The 16,380-nt window shown below is 42.7% G+C and overlaps 1 protein-coding gene across 1 annotated transcript in view; it reads left to right on the forward strand.

Annotated features, from left to right (window-relative positions):
• SV2C (synaptic vesicle glycoprotein 2C) overlaps nucleotides 1–15,904 on the forward strand; it is a 249,318-nt gene extending 233,414 nt beyond the window's left edge. The window contains exon 13 of the mRNA XM_037738201.1: nucleotides 13,901–15,904. Within this exon, the coding sequence (XP_037594129.1) occupies nucleotides 13,901–14,084 (184 nt within the window). The 3' untranslated portion in view covers nucleotides 14,085–15,904. The remainder of the gene's footprint in view (nucleotides 1–13,900) is intronic.
• The last annotated feature ends 476 nt before the right edge of the window (nucleotides 15,905–16,380 follow it).

The following is a 16,380-nucleotide window of genomic DNA, read 5'->3' on the forward strand; positions in this document are numbered from 1 at the left end:
TTTTGAGACAGGGTTTCACTCTGTTTCCCAGGCTGGAGTACAGTGGTGCAATCTCAACTCACTGCAGCCTCTGCCTCCCAGATTCAAGTGGTTCTCGTTCCTCAGCCTCCTGAGTCACTGGGATTACAGGTGCCTGCCACCACCCCCAGCTAATTTTTCTATTTTTAGTAGAGACAGGGTTTCACCATATTGGCCAGGCTGGTCTCAAACTCCTGACCTCAAGTGATCTGCCTGCCTCAGCCTCCCAAAGTACCGGGATTACAGGCATGAGCCACTGTGCCCAGCCATCGGGGGCCATTTTTACGCCTCCTCCACAGGGCTCGGGGCCAGGAACACACACCTGGTGAGATGCAGCCCACACTCTCAGGGCCATCCTCCAACTCTGCACAGACTCTCGGAGCTGGGCCGGCCTGTCTCATGGCGTCCTTTAGCCGCATGTTCCTGCCTTTCTCTGCCTACCTTCCTCCCTCTTCTTATGCGTGCCCAGTTTCAGACAAGACCTCAGAAAGGATTTAAGGATCTGATTGTTCACACATGCCATTCCCTGAGAGTTCTGGGCAGCTGCTGCCATCATCCAGTGCAGTGGGATTGGTCTCTTCCTTGATGAGCTAAAATCAAAACATCTTCCCAGAATTAACTGACCCAAGCCCTCCCCTTAGGACTGTCCTTGTTTTGACAGAGTTCTCTTGTTTCCACCCCATGCTTCAGTCCTGAAGTTCTGCCATCTTGGATCTCTTACTGACCAGCTGTGTGACCTCAGGGAGACCACTCAGCATAACTGGGCCTGGATTGTTTGAGTTAAATTAGGAGAATGAAATAAACAGCATCTCAGGGCACTTCTAGCTCTAGAAGTCTCTTTACCATCATCATCTAGTATTCTATAATGGCAATTTCATTCATTCTATTTTGAATATATTCTACATCTAATATAAAGATAAATATCTCACTTATTTATGAAGATTTTGGTACAGAGGAATCTTTCAACCATTGCAACTAACCAACCTATGTAATCCGCTCCGCCTGTGGCCCTTTGCTCGGCTTGATTTTTCTTTGCACGCCTTATCATTATATATGTGTATGCTTTGGCTATCCAGCAAATGTCAGATTCTTTTTGTCTCTGGGAGTTAGAAGTGGACGGTGAGGGGGTGAGGAATATATGCTTACTGCTCCCACAATCTTGCTGCCAGGCAATATATCACAATGGAAGAAAATCCTGCCAAATGTACAGGCACAAAAACAGTCATAAAGTCTGTTCTTGAGCTCCAAGGAAGTCCATCTGACTGTCCTTGGGTACTGAGCAAGCCCTTGCTTGAAAGGGCCATGTGCTGATATGCTAACAGCCGGGTCACTAGGCTTGTGGGCCAGCCAGGGAATCCCCCTTTAATTGTGGGGTGCAGCACAAGGGGGCTCTAGAATCTGGAGTCGAGACCAGGGGTACCATTTTACCAATTTGAGGCTGTGGGGCTTGGAAGACACTAATATCTTCATTAGGCTAAGGGCAGACCATTCTTTCCAATCCATTGCTTATCCAGAACAACACTCACATCACCAGATGAAAAAATCATCTCCCTGGTCATTAACAAACCTTCTCATGCAGATTTCTAAAATAGCCTTTAAAGCGCTTAGTAACCATCCTGTTGATTCTTGATTCATGTGCTTTAAATTCTATGGGTATGCTTTAGAGACAATTTCTCTGTCATATTGTTTATACTGAAGTACTTAAAGCAAATTATCACCCAGATCTTATGATGCTAGGATGTTACCTTGCATGTTTACTTGTTTAGCTCGGCAGAATGTTAGCTCCTTGAGGGCAGGACATTGTCTTCCTTATACTGCCATGAATCTAGGTGAATAAACGAATGAATGAAATATGCATTTGAAAATTAATTTGGCTATGAACGGTAGTTTTCCTCCCCGTATGGGGTCCAGCTTCCCCACTCTCCAGAGTGGGCATTTGGGCCAGTGTAAGGGAGGGAGTATTGGTCTTCAGTCCTCTCTCTGCTGCCCTTTGGGTCCCTCTCCACTTCTTCCATCACAGCCTGAGATCTCCTGATACTTCAGCTGTCAGCACCCCTTCCTCATAAAGCATTGCCTATTAGAGACTCACCTCCTTCTCTCCTTCTACTGTATCAACAGAGTGTAAGAAAGAGCACTAATCTGGGAAGTCACTGAATTCAGGTGCAGTCACTGCCAGAAAAATAGCTGGATAATTTGGAAAAGCCCTTTCACCCTTCTGAGCCTTGGTTTCCTCGTCTGTGCCGTGGAGGGTAGGTCAGGCACTATGCTGGGTATTTTAAATGATCTCAACTTACTTAACTCTCATCCCAGCCCTATAAGAGTAGGTATTCTTACCCCATTTTCGGGTGAGGAAAATGAGGCACAGAGAGGGGAAGTAACTTGTCCTGGATCATTTAGCCTCAAACCCAGATTCTGACTGGAGGGTGCTACTCCCGGCACAGACTTTTCTACCTCCCCTCCCAGTAGGTGTGGGAATCTATTTTTAAGCAGCTCACCTGTCTGTTGGGATGCACAGCCATGTTCATGACCTTGGCCACAGGTGAACTGCAAGGGGTGCTCAGTCTCTCTGATAAGTTGTATCATTATTTACCCTGGCCTGGGCCCTCACTCCCTAGCTAGGTTAATCAGATAAACAAGACCCAAAGGCTCTTGTTATTACCTTCCCAGAATATTTGATTTCAACAGGAATAAGCCGTCAAAAGCCCCTTGATGGTGGTGGAGATGGGAGGGAGATAAAGAGCTACTTGGGGTCCAGGGACTTCTCTCAGCCCACAACTTGTAGGTGAGTCCTTCTCTACTTGGGTGTAAGGAAGGCCCTGCTCGCAGGAGTGCGGGATGCCATCTCGCCCTTATTAAGGAGCGTAACCAAGCACACACACACAATACATACTTGAGTAAGACAGATTTTTCTTTCTTTGAAGATTAGAAAACAATTGAATTCAGTCTTTTCTGATTTGAGTATAAAATTCATTTTTTTCTCTGAAAAGAAAAATGATAGTCTGACATTAAGAAAACGAATATGACCCAACTAATTTCCATTAAAATGTCTATTACAGGCCGGGTGCAATGGCTCACGCCTGTAATCCCAACATTTTGGGAGGCCGAGGTGGGCGGATCACCTGAGGTCAGGAGTTCGAGACCAAACTGACTAAAATGGTGAAACCCCATCTCTACAAAAACCAAAAAAAGTCTATTACAAAAATCTACTTCCAACATATTTGGAAGATCTCAGGAAATTTCTTAGTTCAGCCTTTCATTTAGTAAGTATCATAGGCATCTGTTCTGGTCCTGAGAAGAGGTGTTGCTGAGTAACTACAGATGCTACCCGGCTCCACTCCCCCAGAGTTGATCTGGACCTAAACAAGGCAAATTCTGGACAAGGAGATGCACAAGATGGGTATAAACCAGCCCTTGGAGGAGAGTGGGAAGGGTAGTGTGGAGGGAATCAAGTTGAGGCAACTGAGTGAGAGTTGGAAGAGAAGGAAATGATTCAGATTAAGTGAGAAGCTGCCTCTGGTGAAATGAAATAAGCTCTATGATGTGAGAAGCAGAGTAAACAAGGGAGCTTAATAACAGCCTAAGCAGGAAGGGAGAAGAAAAAAGGGATGGGAAGCCTTTGGGTTAGATCCCTCTCTCTCTCCTCTTTAGTGGGCAAAGCATACTTTGCTGGCCTGAGTATCCTCTGCACCACATTGTAAACACTTTCCGTTGGATGTTTTATCCCACCTGATATTCCCTAATAAACACACACAAACAAAGCAGGTCACATATGTGAAGGTGTTAATTGCAGTATAATTTATGTTACCCCAAATTTAGAAAGCTCCCATTAGCCAATGGTATGGTTACAGGAATAATGGTTCCATGCTAAATAAATCATTTCATTTTGAACAAAACATCGACATGAGAAAACAGTAATATGAATGAAAAAAAGGAGAAAGCAAAATTTTCTAAATCCTCTGATATCCTATGATTTATATGATTGGAAGCACACTAAAGGGAATCCAGAAATGAAAACCATTTGTCAGAAAGGTGGAGTGAATACTTCGCTTTCATAATTACCTTTGTATATGAAACCCACATCAATTGAAAGAACACAGACATCTCTAGGAAGACAGCAGCATTCTCAGCCTTGGATACACCTTCTTGTCACATGAAGCTTCTAAAAAACACTAATGCTTGGGCCCCAGTAGAGAAATAAATTCAGAATCTCTGTCCATGTGGTCCTAGGCATCTGTATTGAACATATCACTATGGTTTGAAAGCTCCTTGGGGTGATTCTGGTGTCCCCAGGCATAAGCACCATTAGGTAAGGGCATGGTTATATGTGTCCATGCGCCTTGGTTCAGCCAGATTGCTAGCCTAATCCTAGATTGAAAACATCTGCTTGGGAGTAGGATATTTGTTTAGGGACTGGAGGGAGGTAAGCCATTTAGCCCTCAAGAAGCCATTAGGGATGTGTCTAAGGCAAACCCAAGTGGGCATGATGAGGGAAGTTAGGGAGATGTGGGAGTACTGGGAGAGGCAGAGAACACCCCCATCCAAAGCCATCCTTCTCCTGGCAAGTTCCTACTATTCCTTTAAGCCCAAGCCTATTCTTATCCACCCCCTCGGAGAAGCTTTCCTGCAACTGCCACTACCCCCAGCTCCGTATCACTTTCTGTCTGCCCTCATAATACTTTGTGGGTATCTTCAACATTGCACTTAGCATGTATGTTGCCATGATCTTGTCTTATCCATCTTAGTGCAAACGGAGGTTTCATCTTATTAATTTTGGGGTCTCTGGAGCTTAGTGCGGTGCTTGACACTTAGCAGATATTTAATGAATGATTATATGAATATGAAAAAAATGTATAGAATATGTAAATTAGGAGTGTATTAAGGACAAATGTGCTTGTTAGCAACTATTTAAGAGTTTCTTGCACTCTTAGCATTGTAGTGTGATAACTTAGATGGGTTCAGGGTTACAAAAGTTCTTTTAGGCTAACCTGATGACTTAGCCATCATTTTTAAGGTTATTTCTCTGAGATAAATGAAATTCATTGTGTATTTCAAATAACCAGCTTCCAGATGAATCTTTAGTTCACAATGTCCTTTTAAGGACTGCCTGTACTTTGCAGAATGCCCCATGCTGAGTCTTAAGTGTTCTTCTTGTAATTTCTACCAATTATTTGAGTTGTCCAGAAAAAGTTTCTTTCCAAAAATTTAGACTAGACAAAAAGAATACCCCGCATACACTTTTACCCTTTAACAGGTAAATTCTATAAGCTAAGTCTGGATCTACACCATTTCAGGCCTTTTCAAAATGTGGCACTTAAACCAGGCGCTATGGTTTACACCTGTAATCCCACCACTTTGGGAGGCTGAGATGGGAGAATCACTCTAGCCCAGGAGTTCAAAACCAGCCTGGGAAACATAGTGAGTACCCCACTTCTGCAAAAAGTTAAAAAATTAGCTGAGCTTGGTGGCACATACCTGTGCTCTTAGCTACTTAGGAGGCTGAGGAGGAAGGATCACTTGAGCCTGGAAGGTCAAGGCTGCAGTGAACTGTGATTACCCCACTGCACTCCAGCCTGGGCAACAGCGCAAGGCCCTTTCTCAGAACAGTGGCACTTAATTGTTCTTTTCTAATAATCTCATCAGTTGATGGGGTAGATATTCAGCCAGTGTTTAAACAATGGCTAATATTCACACAGTGCCTACCACATGCCAGGCACTGTCCTAAGTGCCACTATTTTTCCATGTCCTTTTCTTCTTCCAAGGAGCCTCAAAAAAACCCACATCTGGCCCTGCACTAAAGACAGAAAAATCCACAAAGAGCCTGGCTGTGAGGACAAAATTATCCTCATTTTATCCAGAATGAAGCCAGTAGTTTTTTTTTTCCTCCACCAATTAAAACATAAAATGGGCCAGGCATGGTGGCACATGCCTGTAATCCCAGCACTTTGGGAGGCCGAAGCAGGCAGATCACTTGAGATCAGGAGTTCGAGACCAGCCTGGCCAACATGGTGATACCCCATCTCTACTAAAAATACAAAAATTAGCCAGGCATGGTAGTGCGTGCCTGTAAGCCCAGCTTCTCAGGAAGCTGAGGCAGGAGAATCACTTGAACCTGGGAGGCAGAGGTTGCAGTGAGACAACATTGTGCCACTGCACTGCAGCCTGGGCAATAGGGTGAGACTCCATCTCAAAAAAACAAAAAACAAAAAAACAGCATAAAGCAATATAAATAAACTAGAACCCAATAAATTGTGAGGACCCCAGAAAAGGAACCACTGTCCAGCTGCAGAGGTGGCCACATCCCCATCAGCTGAGTCTAAGTGGTGCTGCAAACCAGCCCCATATACCAGCACATGTGTCTCAGATCAAGGGAGTTTATGATACAGGGAGGAGAGCCGCCTTAATGGAATGAGCAACAGGGCAGCTGCGGTCACAGGGTACATTTTGGGGAAAGAATGTGTATTTTAAATTTTTAAATAAGTAGATTGGGTACAAATTGAGAAAGGCTTCTGAATGAAGAGATAAGGAGCAAAGGGTAGAGCAGTACAATGACATGAGATCATTTCATTCTTTCCCTTCAGTGCTTGTTGGTTAAGAGAAGGCATGAAAACATATTTGGTCTGAAAAATAATGCATTAGTTCATTCTGCAGCTGACAGTCAGGGTTCTGCAACTTCTGAGCTGCACACCCTCAAAGGACTTTATGAGCACAAGATACCTTGTACTTTGTGTGTCTGCAGAAGCAATACCTTTTCCTTTAAGTAAGAACAGAGAGTAAATGAACTAAAAGCCTATTTATAAACAACCCCAAGGGAGAGTCACTTTGTGACTGTTTTTTCTAATACACCTGTGTATTCTAATTTTCTAGTACATGGCTGTATTAGATGCATTGAAAAACTACACCCAGCTGGGCCTGGTGGCTCATGGCTGTAATCCCAGCCCTTTAGGAGGCTGAAGCGGGTGGATTGCTTGAGGCCAGAAGTTCAAAACTAGCTTGGGCAATGTGGTGAAACCCCCATCTCTACAAAACAAAACAAAAATTTGCCCAGGCGTGGCGGTGCAAACTTTTAGCCCCAGCTACTCAAGAGGCTAAGGTGGGAAAATCACCTGAGCCCAGGAAGTCGAGGCTGCAGTGAGCCATGATCACACCACTGCACTCCAGCCTGGGTAACAGGAGTGAAACTTGTCTCAAAAAATGAGAAAACAGCTGGGCACAGTGGCACGTGCCTGTAGTCCCAGCTACTCAGTGGCTGAGGTGGGAGGATCGCTTGAGTCCAGGAGTTCTGGGCTGTAGTGCACTAAGCCGATCGGGCATCTGCACTGTTTGGCATCAATATGGTGACCTCCCCGGAGCGGGTACCACCAGGTTGCCTAAGGAGGGGTGAACCGTCCAGGTTGGAAACGGAGCAGGTCAAAACTCCTGTGCTGATCAGTAGTAGGATCGCACCTGTGAATAGCCACTGCACTCCAGCCTGGGCAACATAGCAAGACCCCATCTCTTAAAAAATAATAATAGTAAATAAAAAACAAAAGAGAAATTACACCTGCAGCTGCACATATTTGAAAGAAAAATTTACTTATCCAGGGAGAGGGTAGTCACATTTTCTTGAATGCCAACACTAATTTTTTTTTTCTCTTTTTATTTTATTTATTTATTTAGAGACAGGATTTCACTATGTTGGCCAGGATGGTCTCAAACTCCTAACCTCATGATCCGCCTGCCTCAGCCTTCCAAAGTGCTGGGATTACAGGTGTGAGCCACCGCACCCAGCCACCAACACTAAGGAGGCTGTGTGCTTTGCATCCACACCAGATTTTCATCTAAAGAACTGCCTTTGCTTGGTAAATGAAAATGAAGATTCTTAAGAAAAAACGATTTGATTGTCTTTTTAAAAACCCTCAGATACCAGATGCTCCTAACGCATCTGCCTTTAGTCTGCCCAGGAATCTCAGGAAGTCATCCGTTCCCCAAGTAGAGTTTCAATGATACAAGGAGATAGCTGCCCACATTTTATACCCTACTCTGAGTTATACCAGAGGTTTGCCACTTGGGAAAATATGGTTATTTTAACCTAGAGGTAAATCTTATCTGGGTCACTCTGCAGTTTCAGCACTGAGAGACTTCTTCATGACAGAGAATGTTTTCCTTTTCTGTTTTCTTATCAGCAACATACACACAGCCCATTTCCCCCATAAGAATACAGCTTATCTTACTACTATAAAATGTATCTGATCATTTATGACTCTAGAACCTAGAAACTAAAATGTTAGTTTAACAAAATGAAAAGCTGGGCTTGGTGGCTCATGCCTATAATCCCAGCACTTTGGGAGGCTGAGGTGGGAGGATTGCTTGAGCCCAGGTGTTTGACACCAGTCTGGGCAACATAGCGAGAGCCTTGTCTTCATTTTGTTTTTAAGTGAAAGAAGTCAGCCTTTAAAAAGCTGCATACTGGCTGGGTGCAGTCACGGTGGCTCACACCTATAATTCCAGCACTTTGGGAGGCCAAGGCAGGTGGATCACAAGGTCAAGAGATTGAGACCATCCTGGCCAACATGGTGAAACCCCATCTCTCCTAAAAATAAAAAAAATTCACTAAGCATGGTGGCAGGCGCCTGTAGTCCCAGCTACCCAGGAGGCTGAGGCTGGAGAATTGCTTGAACCCAGGAGGTAGAGGCTGCAGTGAGCCGAGATTGTGCCACTGCACTCTAGCTGACAATAGATCAAGACTCCATCACAAAAAAAAAATATATATATATATAAAATATATATTATATATATAAATAAAATATATATTATATATATAAAATATATTATATATATAAAATATATATTATATATATAATATATATTATATATATATAATATATATTATATATATATACGTACTGTAAGATATCAACTCTGTGACATTCTGGAAAAGGCAAAACTGTGGAAACAGTAAAAAGATCAGTGGTTGTTCTGGGTTGAGGGGAGAGAGGAATGAATAGATGGAACACAGGGGACTTTTAGGGCAGTAAAACTATTCTACATGATATCATAATTACAGATACATGCCATCAAAATGTGTTAAAACCCACAGAATGTACAGCACCAAGAGTGAGCCCTAATGTAAATCGAACTTTAGATAATAACAATGTATCAAAATTGGCTCATCAGTTGTAACAAATGTACCACACCAATGCAAGAAGTTAATGGGGAAACTGAGGGTATAAGAGAACTCTAGTTTTTGTTCACTTTTTTCTTGTAAACCTAAAGCTGCTCGAAAACACCTATTCATTTTTCTAAAGAACAGCACAAGAGACAGTTTAGCCTCACAGCATATCCATGGAGGTGGGGGAAGCGGTGATGGGGTCATTCTAGTATCCTTAAGTCTTCTTTGATACCCAACATGTAGGCTCAAGCAATTTCATTTGAAAGTAGTTATCAATATATTAAAGCTCCTTATCTTTTTACTGGTTGTTGCCATTACCAGTCTCTTGCTTTAAAAAAGAAGAGGAAGAATACGAAATTAGTTTACCCTCTACTCAAGAAGTTTGTTTTTTGAGTCAGAGATTCTGTCACACTCTTCCTACGTTGCAAACAGTTGGCAACTTTGCCTCACTTCAGGAGCCTGTGTACTCTACTTTCTAGGTGTCTTAGCCAAAAACAAAATCAGTGCTTACTGCACTTTATTAGATGTGATCTAACCCGCAAAATCACTGGCTGTGCACTAACTCACAGACTAGATTTGTGCAGCTCAGAGAGGAGTGTTTATTCCTTTCCCATGGTGCAGAAAGGAGAATGGTTGGATAATAACCACAATAAATATTTCAGTTATGAGGAGTACACATATTGTGGGAACCATTATTAGGTACAGTACAAGTAGTGATGAGTGGTTATGACTTGCCAAATAAAACCCACACTTACAAATTTACAAATCAATCAAAGAAAGATGTGTACTAAGTGCTACACTTTGCAGCTTATAAGATGCATTTCCCTCTTAAGAAAAAAAAAGTTATCTAAAAATTGCCCTGTATTCAATCTGCCTTTAACTCAGTAATGGCCAAAAAACATTAAACTGGCATAAAGCCAGAAGGAAATGCATGTTTTCTCATGATGTCGGTGGTATATACAAGCTCATGAACAAAATTAAGTTTCATCTGGGCCTGGTGGCTCACACCTGTAATCCCAGCACTTTGGGAGGCCAAAGCAGGAGGATCACTTGAGTCCAGGAGTTTGAGACCATCCTGGGCAAATGGAAAAACCCCATCTCTACAAAATATACAAAAATTAGCCGGGCATGGTGGTGCAAGCCTGTGGTCCCAGCTATTCCAGAGGCTGAGGTGGAAGGATCACCTGAGCCCGGTAGGTCGAAGCTGCAGTGAGCTGAGATCACACCACTGCACTCCAGACTGGGTGACAGAGCGAAACCTGCTCTCAAAAAAAAACGAAGTTTTCTGCCCAGAAGATCACTTGTTACATGTGTACTAAAGATAATAAAATTTTTCTTTCTTAAAAAATGTCTTAAGAAGTGGATTTTTTTTACTTATACACCTACATATCTTAAAAGCCAGCAAAGAGAGTGAACAAGATCTTCCTAAGCCCACAATTTGATTCTCTTCTGTCATATTTTCTTGGACTTGATTTCCCAAATGTTGCATTGGCTCATGGGTGTGCCCTCCACAGTATCTAAAAGATGAGGGATATAACTTCATCCTCCCTAATTTTCTCAGAAAATTCTATGGGCTCTTCTTATTTAAGACCTAGCATATTAATTAAACTAATAAAAGAAAATAGGAAGCTGATCAGCAACTTCAGCAAAGTCTCACGATACAAAATCAACATGCAAAAATCACAAACATTCCTGTACACCAACAATAAACAAGTGAAAGCCAAATCATGAGCGAACTCCTATTTAAAATTGCTACAAAGAGAATAAAATGCCTAGGAATACAACTTAAAACAGCTGTGAAGGACCTCGTCAAGGAGAACTACAAACCACTGCTCAAGAAAATAACAGAGGATGCAAACAAATGGGAAAAAAAATCCATCTTCATGAATAGGAATAATCAATATCATGAAAATGGCCATACTGCCCAAAGTAATTTATAGATTCAATGCAATTCCCATCAAACTACCATTGACATTCTTCACGGAATTAGAAAAAGCTACTTTATATTTCATATGGAATCAAAGAAGACCCCATATAATAACCAAGACAATCCTAAGTAAAAAGCTAGAGGCATCACATTACCTGACTTCAAACTATACTACAAGTCTACAGTAACCAAAACAGCATGGTACTGGTACCAAAACAGACTTATAGACCAATGGAACAGAACAGAGACCTCAGAAATAACACCACACATCTACAACCATCTAATCTTTGACAACCCTCACAAAAACAAGCAATGGGGAAAAGATCTCCTATTCAATAAATGGTGCTGCAAAAGCTGGCTAGCCGTATGCAGAAACCTGACACTGGACCCCTTCCTTATACTTTATACAAAAATTAACTCAAAATGGATTAAATGTAAAACCCAAAACCATAAAAGCCCTAGAAAAAAAACCTAGGCAATACCATTCAGGACAAAACCATGGGCAAAGAGTTCATGACAAAAATGTCAAAAGCAATTGCAACAAAAGCCAAAATTGACAAATGGGATCTAATTAAACTAAAGAGCTTCTGCACAGCAAGAGAAACTATCATCAGAGTGAACAGGCAGGTGTCCCAGATTCCCCCACACCAAGCAGAGGGAACACACAGAATGGAGGAAAAATTTTGCAATCTACTCATCTGACAAAGGTCTCATATCCTGAATTTACAAGGAACTTAAACAAATTTACAAGAAAAAAACAACTTCATCAAAAAGTATACAAAGGATATGAACACATACTTCTCAACAGAAGACATTTACATGGCCAACAAACATGAAAAAAAGCTCACCATCACTGATCATTAGAGAAATGCAAATCAAAACTACAGTGAGATACTATCTCATGCCAGTCGGAATGACGATTATTAACAAGTCAAGAAACAATAGATGCTGGCAAGGCTGTGGAGACATAGGAACACTTCTACACTGTTAGTGGGAATGTAAATTAGTTCAACCATTGTGGAAGACAGTATGGTGATTCCTCAAGGATCTAGAACCAGAAATACCATTTGACCCATCAATCCTATTACTGGGTATGTACCCAAAGGAATAGAAATCATTCTACCATAAAGACACATGCACATGTATGTTTATTGCAGCACTATTTACAATAGCAAAGACTTGCAACCAACCCAAATGTCCATCAATGATAGACTGGATAAAGGAAATATGGTACATATACACCATGGAATGCTATGCAGCCATAGAAAGGAATGAGATCATGTCCTATACAGGAACAGAAAACCAAACACCACATATTCTCACTCATAAATGGGAGTTGAACAATGACAACACATGGACACAGGGAGGGGAACAACACACACCAGCACCTACTGGGGGTTGGGGGATAAAGGGAGGGAACTTAGAGGCTGGGTCAATAGGTGCAGTAAACCACCATGGCACACATATACCTATGTAACAATCCTGCGCATTCTGCACATGTATCCCAGAACTGAAAGTAAAATAGAAAATAAATAAATAATAACACTTAGCATGAAAATAAATACAATAAAATAGGGAGTAAAAAATGTAAATAAATATATTGTTGTACTTACAACAGTTTTTTCTTCTTTATTTATTTTTTATTTAAGAGAGACAGGGTCTTGCTATGTTGCCCAGGCTGGTCGCAAACTCCTGGGTTCAAGAAATCCTCCAAGCTCAGCCTGCCATACATTTTAACTTTGGAATGAAATTTCACTTTCTGTTTAAACATAGATGTTTCTGAAATTATGGGAATTTACAAAACAAAATAATAAGTCACTCTTGTAAAGAGATGAGAAACTGGTCAATTTTTCTATATCACCCTCGCCACCCTTTGCCTGGGGTGAAAGAAAGTGTCCCAGCTTCTCCCACACTGAGCAGAGGTGACCTGCCTCTCTCTAAGAACTGTGCCTTATGCCTGTTTTGTTCCTGAGAGAAGAGTTTGGATAGAGTAGGATTAAAGTTTGATTTAAGTGACCTTTCCTGCAGGGCGCATTGGCTCATGCCTGTAATCCCAGCACTTTGGGAGGCTAAATCAAGAGGACTGCTTCAGCCCAGGAGTTTGAGTCCAGCCAGGGTAACGTAGGGGGACCCTCCATCTCTACAAAAAAAAAAAAAAAAAAGTTGAATATGTCAGTGCACACTTGTAGTCCCAGGTAGCTACTCAGGAGGCTGAGGTAGGAGGATCGCTTGCACCTAGGAGGTGTAGGCTGCAGTGAGCTATCATTGTACCACCGTATTCACCTGGGCAATATAGCAAGACCCTATGGCTACAAAAATAAAATAAAAATTAGCTGTGTATGGTGGCATGCACCTCTAGTCCTAGATACTCAGGAGGCTAAGGTGGAAAGATTGCTTGAGCCCAGGAGTTCAAGGCTGCAATCAACTAATGCTGTCACTGCACTCCAGCCTGGGCAACAGAGCAAGACCTAGTCTCTAAAAAAATGAGAAAGAAAAAGACCCTTCCTTCCAACAACATTAAACCAGTAGAGATGTTTCATACTCCCTGCAATTTTCTCTCCCTTTCTGTTCACAATACACTGGGACTTATAGGCAGAGTAAGAGTCAATGGAAGCCATGGTAAGAAAGTCAACAGAGGGCTGGAGGAACAACACGAGAACTCCAGATTTGCTAACAAGCATTGATTTGCGCCACTGATGCACAATACAGTCTGAGTGAAGAGCATTGAAAATCTAGGAACTTTTTGTCTAAAGTTGGAATCATGGAAGACGTTTTCTCAAATTTGTTCATGTCTCTTTCCTTTGCAGGGCAACAGGCTTCGGCTTCTTAAATGCGCTATGCAAGGCAGCAGCCGTGCTGGGAAACTTAATATTTGGCTCTCTGGTCGGCATCACCAAAGCAATCCCCATCCTGCTGGCTTCTACTGTGCTCGTGTGTGGAGGACTCGTGGGGCTGCGCCTGCCTGACACACGAACCCAGGTTCTGATGTAATGGGGAACAAAGCCATCCTTCCTGTGTTTCTTCTTCCTGCTCTGGGTCAATTCTCCTTCCTGACTCAAGGCTTCAGAGTTTTCCTATATAGAAAGGTGATCAAGTATCAGAACATAAACACACGCTGTGACTTAAAATTTAGAAGCATATCATCTTGTCCCTTTGTGATTTTGCACAATTTTTTTTGGTTTTGTTTTTTTAACACATTGTTATCTTTCTGACCTGTGATGCTACTGCCTCCCCCAAATCAGTGGAAGCATTTCTAGAATGCCGTAGGCAGCCAGGCTTCCCTGGGGTTCTGTTCATGGAAAGCTTAGAAGCCAGAAGACTGGGCTGGTGTAGGGAATAGATCCTGCTCCTAATTTAACATTAACAGGAAATATAAGCCGGCACATTATTGCATTTGTGCTGAGGAGAGGGATTCTTTTTTTTTTTTTTTTTCTAACAGAGTGATATTTCCTGTTTACTTAGAAAAGGATACCCAGTAATTCTCGCTGTTATAGCAAAGCCTTTCAAAGAAAACCACGTGGTACCAAACAGGGCTGGGTGGGGCCCTTTGGGGCAAGACAGTTAAGGTGACTCTGCTGACAAGAAAAATAAGAGCTGTGCAATTAGCAGCAAAAATCAGATTGAGCTGCATAAGCAAGATTTCTGTCAGAAAGCCCAATTAAACCTCTGGAGAGTGTGAGGAAAAAGGACCAATGACAGTGTATGTGATTGTGGCAGTGGTTCAAAATGGTTGAAAATCAGAGATCAGAGCGAGAGCTTCTGCCCCCACTGACCACTCCCACCCCTTCAGCCCGCCCTTGGTCTTGCCAGACAGCAGATTCAAAGAAAGAAAGCTGCTTCTTAAAAACTGTCTGCCTACTTGGTTCTGCCACTTACCCACACTGTCTCTAGTCTAGAGATTGCCAGTGGATAGCTAAATTGTCAATTGCAAATTAGGAAGAAATTCACACTTAGAGCCATTTGGCAATACAAAATGGTACCTCTTTCTGGTACCTCTTTCCTGTGGGACTGGTCCCCTAGGACCCCCATCCCACCTGCCCCGCACTTGGCACTCAGCTTCCCAGCTGGTATCACCAAAGAGAGTCTGTCCCTCTAGCTTCCCTAGGGCTGACCCCCTGCTCAGTGCACGCCTGGCTCCCTGTAAAATCACAGCCCGCCTGTACTCCTGAGGGGCCTCTCACAGACAGTCCATCTCCCTGTGGTTGTTTGGCTGCTCATTTTACCTCTGGAATCTGCCTGGGCTTGGAAAAAGAGGTCAGCCAGGACATTCCCACGGGCCAGCTGTCGGCTACACGACCTTCTCGCCCCTCCGGCTCCCCTTCCCCCAGGCTTGTCCTTTTTACACATCTTTGAAATCTGAAGCCTCCTTGTAGACTTGCAGCCAATGACCAGAAGCCAGGAATAAATCCCATATTTAAACAATATTCCTTTTTTAACTGCCTTGTTAGAGGGTTATCCTTGTTACTTATTATAGGCATTTTCAGAGGAGCCACAGCTGGGGTGGGGGGGCCTCTAGGAAGGGAAAGCTTTTGTTTCCGCTAATCATTATATTCAGAGATGTCCTAACTCCCCTGAGGCCCCCCTGCCTCCCCCTCCCCTTCCTAATGATCCCTGTAGAGCTCAGACTAAGTGAAAAGCTTCTTTCATTAACATAAGCCATTAATCTACTTCCCGGTGAAGTAATTCAGATCTGCAGAGGGGAACAGACTGGTGTTGGGGACAGTGGGAAGAGGGTGGTTCCCTGGGGACCTGTGATCAGGGCTATAACATCAGGAAAACCCAAACCAAAAACTTCAAAGGTGTCTAGAAGACTAGACAAGATGCATTTGAAAGATGCCAACAGTGCAGGGAAAGAAACACCTTTCTCTCGCTTCTGCCTCCTATCATTTTATTGGAGAACAAAGACAGCAGTCAAACAATCCAAGAAAGTACCCTGTATGTTTTTCTTCTTCCATATGTACTCATTTTCCCACCTATCTATCCCTGATTTGTCTTCTTAAAAAAGACATCTGGCATGCACCACCACGCCCGGCTAATTTTGTATTTTTAGTAGAGATGGGGTTTCTCTATGTTGGTCAGGCTGGTCTCGAACTCCCGACCTCGGAAGGCTGAGGCAGGAGAATCACTTGAACCTGGGAGGCGGAGGTTATAGTGAGCCGAGATCATGCCATTGCACATCAGCCTGGGCAACAAGAGCAAAACTCCATCTCAAAAAAGAAAAAAAAAAAAAAGATATTTGGGGACCTGAGCAGATCTTTTAGCTGAATGCAGCATGTGCAGAAATAAC

Source organism: Cebus imitator, unplaced genomic scaffold, assembly GCF_001604975.1.
Source record: "Cebus imitator isolate Cc_AM_T3 unplaced genomic scaffold, Cebus_imitator-1.0 Scaffold50, whole genome shotgun sequence".
In the NCBI taxonomy this organism is placed as follows: Eukaryota; Metazoa; Chordata; class Mammalia; order Primates; family Cebidae; genus Cebus; species Cebus imitator.